The 13145-nt window shown below is 41.1% G+C and overlaps 1 protein-coding gene across 1 annotated transcript in view; it reads right to left on the reverse strand.

Annotated features, from left to right (window-relative positions):
- The window catches only part of ITIH2 (inter-alpha-trypsin inhibitor heavy chain 2), a 31027-nt gene extending 18118 nt beyond the window's left edge, over positions 1-12909 (reverse strand). Inside the window, exons 1-8 of the mRNA XM_061989436.1 lie at positions 12826-12909; positions 11123-11197; positions 5959-5994; positions 4980-5152; positions 4239-4343; positions 3756-3918; positions 2474-2581; positions 1169-1297 (exon numbers count right to left, since the gene is read on the reverse strand). Of these exons, the coding sequence (XP_061845420.1) occupies positions 1169-1297; positions 2474-2581; positions 3756-3918; positions 4239-4343; positions 4980-5152; positions 5959-5994; positions 11123-11197; positions 12826-12909 (873 nt within the window). The remainder of the gene's footprint in view (positions 1-1168; positions 1298-2473; positions 2582-3755; positions 3919-4238; positions 4344-4979; positions 5153-5958; positions 5995-11122; positions 11198-12825) is intronic.
- Positions 12910-13145: the final 236 nt, after the last annotated feature.

Below are 13145 nucleotides of genomic sequence, written 5' to 3' on the forward strand. Positions count from 1 at the left end.
AGGAGAGATGTCAGAAAACACATGGCAATAACAGAGCTGAAAATGTTATTCCTCTTTATGGGACAACTCTAACTTTCAGCTCTGCATTTCTCTGGAGCTGTACACAATTTATACTGTATGGTCTTTATCAGGGAAAGCAGAGCCTGGCTCCTAGACAACTGCCATGCACTAGCACAGGGAGGAATGAAAAATGCTTTAAAAAAGACTTTTCTGTCTGCAATAATTCAACCCCCATAACTCTGCTTCCTGTTAACATAAAAATAGTGATGTTCTGGTTGTCTCCTTGTGATGGATTGGTACAACATCCAATGACTCTATTCTCTGATTCGACATTAAATCACCAGGGTTCTACTAGGTGCAAAAGACATTGGCTTTTGGACAAGACAAGAATCTGTTCTGACCCGCCTGGATGCATTCCTGTATGACCTGATCTAGGTGGGCCTGCTTTAGCAGGGGGTTGGACTAGATGATCTCTAAAGGACCCTCCAACCCCTACCATTCTGTGATTCTGTGACTTAGGACATTTGGGTGCTGGAGAGGATGCAGAGGCAGGCTACCAAGCTTGTAAAGGATTTGGAGCATGTCTCAAATGAGGAACAGCTGAAGGATCTGAGGCTGCTGAGCCTGGAGAAAAGAAGACTCAGGAGAGACCTTCTTGCTTTCTACAACTACATGAAGAGCAGCTGTAGTGAGGTGAGGGTTGGTCTGTTCTCCCTAGTAACAAGCAATAGAACAAGAGGAAATGGCCTCAAGTTGCAGCAGGGGAGGTTGAGGCTGGATGTGAGCAGGAGTTTCTTTGCTGCCAGGGCTGTCAGGCATTGGAAGGGGCTGCCCACGGAGGTGCTGGAGTCACCGTCCCTGGAGGGGTTTCAGAGCTGGGTGGATGTTGCACTGAGGGCAATGGGCTGGTGGTTGATAGGGCTGGGACAGAGGCTGGGCTCCATCAGCTTAAAGTTCTCTTCCAGCTGAAATGATTCTGTGAGTCTATGATTTGATGATTATATATAAGACCACATCTTAGTAATAAATTAAGTAAATCCATTCTACCCACTTAAAATCTCTCTGTTCCTTCAACTGGATACAGAACTCTTTCTCACACTTATTCTCCTGAAGTTTATTTAGCACAGTTTGATTCATGACACCAGCTCTTCTATTAAAGAATGCTTACTTCCAGTTCTCCACCAGTGGTTTCTCTGTTCACATCATATTGCACCACGAAATTTCCATCCAGTGCTGTGGATGAGCACGTGGGACATTTTCGCTGTTGATCCATCGTTGGCTTGAAAGAAACATGAGCCTTGAAATGAGAAACGATCATCAGTCAATCAGATGTCGTGCTAAAGGTTGGTCATTGGAACAAAAAGAGTCATCTATTCATGAAATATTTCACTGAGCACTTTTCTTCTTTATTTGTGTTCTCAGTTTAAGCAGAAAATGGACTTTGTCACTTCAAAGAAAAACAGCACTGAGGTTTGCCTGGATATGCTGATTCAGTGGCAGCAACTGTGACACAAATAAGGTGACCCATCTACAGCACCAAATATTTCAATTAGAGCCGTGCAAACCACTTCTAATAATAGTGTTGGATTATTATTATTAACATTTACCCAGTTGAAACTATCCATAATTCTATTAACATTTTTAATAGCTTTTTAATTGATTTTTTCCCCCCCAAAATGAGAGTTTGTAATTTGTCTGTAAATTGAATTGTACTAGAAATCACTTTCATTAGTCATGTGATTGGTTCTGCAGACTTCATGGCATGATTTCTCTGCTTTGGCTGGATAACTTGAACTTTTCTGAGAAAGTAAGACATAATATGTTTAGCCACACACTAGCTCTGAAATAATTTGCTAAACTAGGAATAGAAGTGATTAAGACTTTGAGTCTGGATATCAAGACATAACACTGCCTGATATATTATTATTCTAGTATAGATAGATTTTTTTTTGGCCTAATTCACATATCCTGTGTTAGGTGTTTATGTAGGAGTGAGAAGAGTTGGACCCTCACAAAGTCACTGCTTCAAGTGTCTAGAGAAAGTCTACTGTAATGTTGTAGGGTTTACTTACACCCAAGAGCTATGCTGTAGGGCAAGAATTTGAAGGAAAAGAGCAGTCCTGAAAGGACTCTCAGTTGGAAACAGGTTGTGGAGTTATTCCAGAGTGCTTATTCCACTCAGTATTCATCAACTACCTTTTTCACATCCAGCAACCTCAGTGCATTCTCTTTCAGAATTACAAACTGAAAGCTTTGCAGAAAGATGGACAGGCTACACACTATCTCTGTACTGCTGTCACTGTAGTATTTGAGCATCTTGTACATACATTTAGGTATTGATAATGAAGACAGTCTATTTTTTTTTGCCATATTCTTGTGTGCTACCAGCAGGTGTATTAAAAAAATCCATGACTTCATAGGAACAAGTGTGAAACCTGAAGTTTTCATGCTATTTCCAGTCTGTGACTGTTACCTTTTTCTCTCCCTTGGAGATGGTGGTGAGTCCATCAAAATGATCTCCGAGAGAATTAGGAGCATGCACGTAGCGAAGTCCCTGTGGCTCAATTATGCGGACATCCACCTAAAGGCAGGAAAGGAGGACATTCAGTGTGGAGCAGTGATAGTGTTGCACCAGGATCTTATGAACCCTCCACAGGCAACTCCAGCTGGGGGGTGAGTTGCCCTTGAGAATGTTCCAATAGGTCTAGCCTCATGAGTGGTGGGGATCCATGCAATGATGAAAATAGACCATGATGGAAAGGCAAAAAAGAAAGTGTACAAGGAATGGAAAGAATTTGGTGGAAATACACATTCTTCCTTTCTCTCACTCCCTGGGGCAAGTGGTGGGCTATGAGGCCAGGAAGAACACTGAGTTCTGTCCCTCTCTACTCATGCTACTGAGAGGACAGAGAGTGTTTTTGCTTTTGTTTGGCTGGAGATTTGGAAAATAAAGGCTTTATCCTGTCAGCCTCAGATAAGGCCTTTTTCTGATTGTGTTTCTGTATAGTTAGTAAGACTATGAGGAGGCAGGACATGGCATCCTTCTCGGTAGGACTAACTCAGACCTTTGGACAGCTTGAAGCAGATCACAGCCTGCACCAAGGAAACCTGAGCAGCAAATTTTCATGTACAGCTTGTGCTGAAGCCATGGAAAGTTAAATGAGACATTTATGAAACAGGAACATAGGAATGGCAAGATGGAAACATCCAGCTAGTCCTGAGTTGATGGATGACAGAAGACACCTTTGGATGAGTGTAAAAGGGTAAGAATAAGACAAATCATCTTCTGGTAGATAGTTGTGGATGGACTGTCATTCAGAGAACATCTGTTCTCATAGGACACTATTTCATGGAGTTGGGATTATTGTGAAAAGCTCTGTTCTGGATAAACAGCAAATATCATTTGTTTTTCTTCATTCAAGGCAAGTTTACACAAGAGTATATATATAGACCAAAGCTTGTTTGCCCAAGAAGTTCTGATGCAAGTCAGTCACGATTCAGGAGATGCCCAACTGTGTTAGTACAAGAGGAGGCAGAACACATTTGCTCCTCGCCCATGTAGCTATGTGGCTCCTGGTTTGAAGTGTTTCATGCTGGTGTACACAGCGACCTTGAAGCTATTTGTATCAGGCTTATATGAAGGGAAGGAGCTGTAGATGAAGTGTCCTACTGTGGGGCTCTGTAGGAACCTTGGCTGCTGCCTCAGTGAGGATTCACCTATGAGATGCTGCCTACACACATCAGCTCTACTTTACCTCCATGTGCTTTGCCAAGCGTCCTGGCTTCACAGAGATGCGGTGCTCATAGGAGCTCAGCTTCCTCCGAATCATTTCATGGTAGTGAAGCTCAAACTGGATCCTCATCCCTGGGGGCACATTCACTTCAGTTTTGAAGTTTTCCATATCCAAGGCATTGCTCCTGAAAAGTCAGCTGTGGGGTTATTTTGCAAAAGCACAAGGAGAAAGACAGCTTCTGTGCATTTTGGTTTGGAGCTATGTGTTTGGTGAGTCTAACTGTGGCCTGTATCAGGGAACTGCAGCTGTCATAGCACAGTATGTTTTATCAAGTGGAAAGGAGAAACACAAGTTAAGTCCCTGACAATTATCAGAGTTGCTCTAAGTAAGCAATCCATTTTCCTCTCCAAGGTTCTTTCCTCATCTGTCTCTTCCTGGGATGGATCACCTCAGTTCTCCTATGAATAACTTCAGTACAATATTCATCTTCAAAAATCTTTATACCTTACTATTCCAGCAGCTTTGCCTTTGGCTTTTGCTTGAGAGTACATTCTTCTGGCTTCTGATTTTTCCCGAATGTGGCTGGTAAATGTTATGCCATTGATATCCCTAGGAGAGAAAAGCACAGGCAGTTTGCAAAAGAAACAACTTTACAATTGACGACTGTTTCTTCACTTCAGGAAAACATCAGTGAAATCTAAGCTGGTGGGAAATTAAATAATAAAGCTCTTGTTAACCTCAACCTAATGCAGTCTCATTTCCACTAGATCTGTATCTTTTTCCCCAACTTCTTTACACTTTCCTCATTCTTTGGGCAGGGCAGGCAGCTACTGATGTCATGGCTGCTCCTGACCAGCAAGCTGGCTGCCTCTCTGAATGGATACAGAGCCAGGCTAGTTTCTCTATGTGTGAGTGAGGACTCTAATTTGGGTCTCTCTCTCTCCTTTGACCTGGTGCCAACTTGCACATGACAGGTTAGAACTTATTCTATTTGAGACTTCTGTCCTTTTCTCAGATTTTGTTGATGTTGGCCAATGGCCCAATAATTACTGGAGAGGAAGAGATGGAATGACAGGCAGCATGATAACATGAGCCTTTTTTTCTTTGAGAATGACTGGTAAAATTACACTGAACCTGAAAAATAATAAGAGGTGTTTTGCTTTAACAAATACTTCCCTCCCACCACATTCTGGCACCACAATGAACTCTGTCAGATCACAAGGCTGATACCTGCCTGCTACTTACATAGTAAAGTTGTCAATAAAAGCTCCTTTGGGAACTTGTACATCAAACACTATGTGCTGAGGCCGTTTTGCATTATTCACCATTTTGGCTTGGATCATTGTGTTGGCCAATCGTGATGTTATAGTGGATTGAACTTTGTAGCTGTAAAGACCTATCTTGTCATCATCCTCCACCTGTAATTGACAAAATTACTTGATGAATGTAGGTCACAGATAATAAATACACCCCAGAGGGCAATATCAACCCCTTTAATAGCCTCAGTGCCTTATTTTTTCAACTGTTGTTCCTTACGATAGGGCAGCTAGATGGGACATACACACAAGTTCAGGACATAGCCATGTTTTACCTGGCAATCGTAGCAGGATACTCATGTGAATATAGCTCGTTATAACATTTCATCTGAAAAAGGGAATTTATTAAGCTGGAATGTTTTCCTTGCTTTTGACCGTGCAACCAGTCCTTGGAATGACTCTGTTGGTGCAGTCCAGCATAGAAAGGTACACAGCAACCCTCAGCATCATACACTGAGGAGGAGAGAGATTACATTTTCAATAAAAGTCCTAAATAATGGAGACCTGAAGCACTGGTTCACAGAATCATAGAATGATGTGGGTTGGAAGGGACCTTTAGAGATCACCTAGTCCGACCTCCCAACAGGATTAGGTGGTTACCCCCCATTCCTGTAAATAGTTAAACCATGGCAGTGAAAGAACAGTATTAAACTGGTATATTAAGTTATTGCCTTTGTCTAATCACTTTTGATGCTTATTTCTTCATATTTATCATACTCTTCTCTCTCCTAGAGCACTTGTATGAACAAGATTGTGCAAACAGCTCTCTGTTTAAAGAAAATAGGTTAATACCCAACCAACAGTAAAAACAAGGAACTGAACAAACAGAAGGATTGATTTCCAAAAAATGGTTAACTAGAAAATCACTTTGTTCAGTGTTATTTTCCACAGAGGAAGAAAAAACTCACCAGATCTCCAACATACCCCCAGTCTGATGTGCTTCGCTGGAAAATGAAAAGATGGAGAAGGTACTTCAGCAAACCTAAGAACACAGGTTGTGACTTTCAAGGCAGTGGTAACATCTAAAAGCTCTTTTCCAAGACAATGAGTTCTCAGACTCAGTGTGCATATTCTTTTTGTTTTCTTTTATGTATTTATATGTGGGATATTGGAGCATATGATCTCCCAGCTGTGATTTGGAAGCTACAAAAACCACAGAAGGATAGCTCTCTTTCTCTGTTTTTTATATTTTTTTTACAGAGAACATTCTGTTCTACAATAAAAACATTCTTCCTGAAAGCAAAACATTCTGGCAAAGGGACACACTTGGAAGTTCTAACTTTTAACTGAAAAATTATCTGTAAGTGAAAAAAACCTCAAAACCCCAGATCTTTAAAGCTCTTTCCCCCCCTCTTTTACATTACAAAGTACTTATCTATATTATCACATTATATGCAATATGCATGTAGGAAAAAACCTATTGTGTAATCGATATTACATTTATATATTAGTATACATGTTGAGTTAGTTACAAGTGTATTGCTTGGAAGAGCTGAAATGGCTCCTGAGCGGTGTCTTTTCCCTCTGTCCTATGAATAATCCATCTGGAGATCTCTACGAAGAGGTGATGACATCTTGTGGCCATTTGAATGATTCTATTCAATTCCCTAAAATTTAACCACACATAAGTAACCCTGGGATGGGATTTGGCTCACCTAGTTCTAGGGAGGGATCGTAGAATCATAGAATTGTAAGGGTTGGAGGGGACCTTTAGAGATCATCTAGTCCAACCCCCCGATGCAAATGTTTACTGCAGATCTCTACTTTGGTGTTACCACAGAGTCAAAGAATCATTACAATTGGAAAAGACCTTTAAGATCTCCAAGTCCACTTAATCTAACACTGCCAGGCCCATATCATAGAATCATAGAAGGGACCTTTAGAGGTCATCTAGACCAACCCCCCTGTGGAAGCAGGTTCACCTAGATCAGGTTGTATAGGAACATGTCCAGGTGGGTCTTGAAGACCTCCAAGGAAGGAGACTCCACAACCCCTCTGGGCAGCCTGGACCAGGGCTCCCTCACCCTCACTGTGAAATAGTTTTTTCTTAGGTTTTAGTGGAACTTTTTGAGTTCCAGCTTCATCCCATTACCCCTTCAGCTCTTCAAGGTCAATGGCATGATCCCTTTCACCTGAAAACAGACAACCTGGTTTGATTGAATCAGTCTTGCTCTAAACCATGCTGATTTACTGATTGGAGGAGTGGGTACTCAGTGCTGCTGGCAGTGCCCAAGGATAACACCCTGACCTTCAGCTGCACCTCCAGGAGGTGTGAGTCTCCTGTAAGCTTTGCATGATGTCTGACATCCAATAAGATGCCTTGAACACTTCTAGATCTGCACATGTAGGCAACTGAACTGAGACATTCAGCTTCACAGATGATGAGCAGGAACTCAGGAATACTAGTTCAGACACTGATGGCTAAATTATATAAAAGCATACCAAAATGTACTGACCCCATCCCAGGTTTTGGTAGCACTTGAGTTCAAGAGGACCCAAAGACACGGCAGATGCTCACAAAAACTGCATTGGTCACATAGTGCATGTAAGACTTGGTGTATAGTTGGTAACTTCACTTGAAGCTAATTAACATGCTGTTACTAGGAAAATTTTTGGCTTTATTAAAAGTGATTAATGTCATAGCAAGATCATTTTCATGACATGATTTTAAGGATCCTTTAAAGAGAGAGACTGTAGGGTTTCCACCTGCCTGAAAATAAATTTGGGGTTTTAATCACTGGGTATACAGGCTCCACTTGAAACATTCAGACTGGGATTTCAGGATCTGGCTCTCTAGAGACCCTGTCCAAAGCCTAATGGATTGAGCAAGGATCATTCCATCCTGACACCCCAGAAACATCACTGTGCAGTGAACTGGACACTTCATATCTGATAAAGAACCAGACTGTGAAGAGTGGCTGTGGTCACTATACTTATCCTTGGAATAGGAAACATGACCAGGATCAATACAAATTAAGACTAAACCAATATCAACTGAAACAAATGTAATTTTGAAAAGGTAAAGACTGAGACCTTAGCACAGAGAGGATTTGTTTTATCATTGTACTTTTCTGGTTCTCAGATGAGCTTAGAGTTCCTGACTCATTTGATGAATGGTTCTTAAAGCTTTCAAGATGTCCATGTTTGTTTTCTGTTTGCTTTTGTGAAGGTGGAGGAGAAGGGAGAGGCCCTGATGGAGATGTGAGCTTATCACTTGCACCTGTAGTGACTCTCACTGCTGTTGTAAGGGATCAGACGTGGAGTGGGCCAACCAACCCCCTAAAGATCTCAAAGGCTGCAGAGAGCGACCACTCCAACAGGTCAGAAGGATAGGGCTGAAGATAACTGCACTTCAGGTTTGAGTGCTGGTGTGGTTACTGAGAACATGGGTTTTGTAGAGGTTTCTGTGGCACATGAGGCTCATGCTATTCCTGGCATGAGGATTCATGTCTGATTCTTGCCTTCAAACCACATTTAGATCTGCTGATGTAGAAACAGAATCTTGTGCAATATCTAATGTGTGGCAAGTTGTTGATTAGGGTGAAGACAAGAAGTGCCTTAGGAATTGCTTTAAGGTTGTGATCTTGACAGATGCTGGGCCCTATCATCAGGCACTGAGACCTGTCTTCTGACATCTCCGCAAGCTATGGGTATTTAGCCCTTCAAAATTATCTTTATTCAAATTACTGTGCATGAATGTTGCAGCTACTCTGCAGTCTACCACTAAGAAAACACTGGGTAGATCAAGCTAAGTTTTATCCAGGGCTATCAGCCTTGACTCCTCTTGTCCTGTCCACAGAGGAGGAAGCCGTGGTGTCTGAGGGAGTAATACATTACAACAACTAACACATTATGAGGCATTGCAGTTTTTATATCATCTATGGGATGCCTAGCTTAGCATTACTTTCAAGTGGTAGACCACAGGCTACTTCTGAGCTGTGTGTTAATAAAGCAAGGAGAGCACATTCAGAGATGTTATACTGCATTTGAAGGAAATTATTTTTCTCTTGGGGCATGAAAAAGGCTGAAAAGCAAATGCCCATCATGAGAAGTTAGAAAGATGAGTTCTACCTGGCATATCCTCCCAATTCTTTGAGGTGCTGTTTCCCTGTAGACTCACTTGTTTTCATGTGGGCCATTTCCTAACCTGTTTCTAACACACTGCACTTTCATTACAGACTTTTCAGATTTCTTTTGGTGGATCACAACCCTTACTGTGAGGTGCGAAAAGTGCAATTTCAAACCTAAGGCTTGGCAGAGTTTGTCTTCACAGATGAATGCTGGTGTCTCTGGTTGCATTTATACACTGGGAGCTGGGGAGGTCTCCAGCCAACTGATTCTACCCTCTCTCTCCTTCCTATGCTGGTTCTCATGGAGAGGAAAGCAGGCAGGCAGAGCAGTAAGGAAACAGATATGATCTCAACTGACTCTGGATAGTCAGAGGTAGGACCAAGACTGAGGGATGGGCTACAGAATGTAGTACCCACCCCATAGTCTAGACACAAGCTCTATCATCTATCTCTAAAACAGAGTTAATGGCAGTGCACCATCCTATAAAGGTTCCCAAGGTTTCCTGCATTCCAGCCCATGAGAACCTCTGCTTCTGTGGTCACGAGGACCATTCATATACCTAAGACACAATATTTTGGGAATTGCTGAAGAACAAGTATCTTTTCACCAGAATACCTGATCTGGACTTAGAAAACAATTGATTTAGACATAACCAGTAGGGTCTGTAGAGGAGTTCGGTTGTCTTGTTGCCAACAGACTAGTGATCTCACTGTAGAAAAACATAGTGCTAAAACAGTAATTTGGAAGACAGCTTTCCTCTGCCTCATGATGTTTCATGTAGTTTTCATCTCATTAATTAATACTTTCTTGGGACTCAGCTAACCTAAGGGTAGTTCATCCTATAGCTCACTTCTACTGATTTGCAAAGGCTCATTTACTAGGTAAAGGATGAAAATAATCTATGGGTATTTAAGGAATAACTGGTGTAATGAACCATTAGTAGAACTGCAAATTACTGCATGCATATGTCTGTATCACTGGGTATCTGCAAAGTTGGGGAACAGGCAACATAATACATTTGGCACTAATACAGATGTGTTGGAAAGAAATGATGTCCTGAAGAAGGGCAGCTAGAGAGGATTTCTGCTTAGATCGTGATAAAATTATTAAAATACTGGTCTGGCAGATGTGAGCTGGCTTGTTTCCTGTTCATGCCAAGTTCTTCTTAGTGTAATGGAGGCTTTAGGTGCCAATAAGTTACATTTACACTCTATGCAAAGCTCCTTTCAAAAAGCCTTAGGATACAGAAGAATCATGTTTGCCTGAAAGATGCTGAGAAATCCAACTTTATTCAAAAGGATCTTTTGCTTTTGCTATACTGAACAAGCTCAAGAAAGGCATCATCAGAGCTTGGTGGAGGACAAGGTCCATTCTGATTTCTCTCATGCAGTCTAATAATAGTTAACAGCTTCAAGCAACTGATTTAATGATTATTGTTGTTAATTACCATTGTGTAAAACACAAGAAAACTCCTTCAATGCTGTTTTAAATGTTTCTGTTTCAGAAGCTGACAGTTTATAATAATCTTCAACCCACCAACATGCTGGAAATAAGTTTTCTTCCCTAGTCTCAGACTCCACCACTTCATTACCCATGTGGCACCCTGATGCACTCTTTTGACCTCAGTTAAAGATGAATGAATGGACTAGCTGCAGGACTGAAAACTTTCAGCCTGCATTGGCAATGTCTGAAGTCCTTTCCCACCTTCTCATGGAAAAGCTCCACCAGTACCAATGGGATTTTTCCCACATATGAAGTTAGACAGACAAATATCTCCATTGTTTAACATCTGTATCATGATCACTAGGAGTACAGATATAGAACAGAGTCTCCTTGTTCTAAATCCTCCTGACAAGAGATATGAAGGTCACATCACATGTAAGGACCTGCTGGTCCCATCTGATTGCATACTCATGACACTTGACATGGAACAAGCCACCTGAAGAGAGTTCCCAGGCATTCTTGCTCCCCCTTTTTTTTGAAGAACTTCTGGTACTGTACCTGGTACCTGCCATTTCTTGTCTTGGAGCTTGAAGGAAATCCATCTAATTCTAGGTCAATGAAGTTTTCCACTTCCTAGAGGAGAAGAAAGAAAAAGATGTTGCTGCTGCCTTATTGTTGATTTATCACTTGATTTATTACTGATTAACACTCTAATAGTCCCAAAGGGAATTTACCCAACCTTGGTGCAAATGTGGAGCAGGGTCACAAACCATCTCAGAACAAAAGACTACATCTTCACACACTCTGTTTCCCTCTGTGGTCAACTGGTTCTATATACTCTTATTTCATCATGACCTTTACCATCATTTTACAACCTTTTCTTCAGAAACAAGGAGTAATATTTAACACACTGAGATGACCATAAAGAGCAAGAGGCAGATTAACACCAGGATAGGTCTAACCACAGTAACAACAGTGTTTAAGATACTAATCTCAGTTAAACCAGCAAGTTCAGGGAATTTCTGCTCAAATCAGTAGAAATTGTCTCTGATTTTATACTAATACACCTGAATTAAACTTATGCCATTGACAACAAAGTAACATTAGGCTTTTTTCCAGTGCAAAGCTGCACTGATTCAATCAGAAGCATCATTCTTACACCACAGCAGTACTCTTAAATTTTGCTAGAAGTTTAATTCTTGACAATGAAGAAGTTTAGGTACATGAGTTGCTCCCAAACTTATTTGATTGTATACACACAGAGTTTTGCACAAAATTAACTTAATTGTTTAAGCACATTGATGTCAAACTGATATGGCATCTATGGTTAGAAAGGATGACAGGTCTGGAATATTTTTTTTGGGAATTACAAATTCAGTATAAAGAGCTCACTGTGTCATGAAAACTGCTGTGAGGAAAAAAAGAGAGAAAAATAGGTGATCCTTGCTCAATAATTACATTTGTTAATTTTGCAAAAGAAAAAAACTGCACACCATTCCTGCTGACTTCACAGAAATATTGTAACATGCCAATGTGGAAATGGGTGTAGACACCCAAATCTAAGTTCCCACAAGTGCTGTGGTTTAAATTTGGACTTGGCTTCAGAGTCCAAGTTATAACTATAATTGTTTTCTGATCTAGGTGGACCTGCTTTAGCAGGGAGGTTGGACTAGATGATCTCGAAAGGTCCCTTCCATCCCCTACCATACTGTGATTCTGTGTGATTCTAATAGATGATCTCAACCCTCTGCTGAGGAATGTACAGTCAATAGGATCTTCACTCCATATTTGAATTCCCGTTAACAAAAACTTGAGTCCATATGAAGCTTTGCTGAAGTTCATAGTGGTCTATAAAGAAGACCCTGTCCACAAAGTTATCTAGGTGTTCTGTTTCTGCTTACTCCAGGGAAATAGGGTATAAAATCCACTGGACATCTGAGCACAGAAGCTCACTTGAATGATTAAAGGTTAAAACCATCAGAAAAGGCATAGTTAAGGTAAAAATAGGAACCTTGCTTGAAAAGAAACTTGGAGTTACACCCAAACTATCACAACCTGAATAATATTTTAAACAGCAACACTACAAATGACAGGTGAAAACCAACCATCAAAACAGTAACAATCCCATTTAGAGCTAAAAGTAGATGAGCATTCATGAAGTAGAAGCAATGACCCAGTTTTGCTCCCACTGAAGCCTGCTGCAGCTTCAACATTGACTTCAGCAAGGACTGGAGACCTAGGCCCTGCCTTGAAATACTCACATCTGGGATTTCGTCGATAACAAGATCAAAGCTTCCTACTCCAGAAACGAGGAACAAAGCCAGGAAGCAGACCAGATGCTTCATTTTCTTCCTTCTTGTCTCCTGAGAACAGCTTGCATAGGTACTAGACACAAGATCTTTCCTTCTCTGAGACAAGTTCAAGGAAACAGCTCAGGGTTATGCAGTATTTTGAACAAAGTTTTGAAACGCTGACTTTGTTTAGGCCATAGGTAAATATTTGCCTTGCAACGCAAGTCTGAGCTGTGGTGCCTGAGCAAGGGTTATCCAAATAGTGTCTTCACTTGCCTCTGCGCTCGATA

The sequence above is a fragment of the Colius striatus genome, chromosome 1 (assembly GCF_028858725.1).
Source record: "Colius striatus isolate bColStr4 chromosome 1, bColStr4.1.hap1, whole genome shotgun sequence".
NCBI lineage: Eukaryota > Metazoa > Chordata > Aves > Coliiformes > Coliidae > Colius > Colius striatus.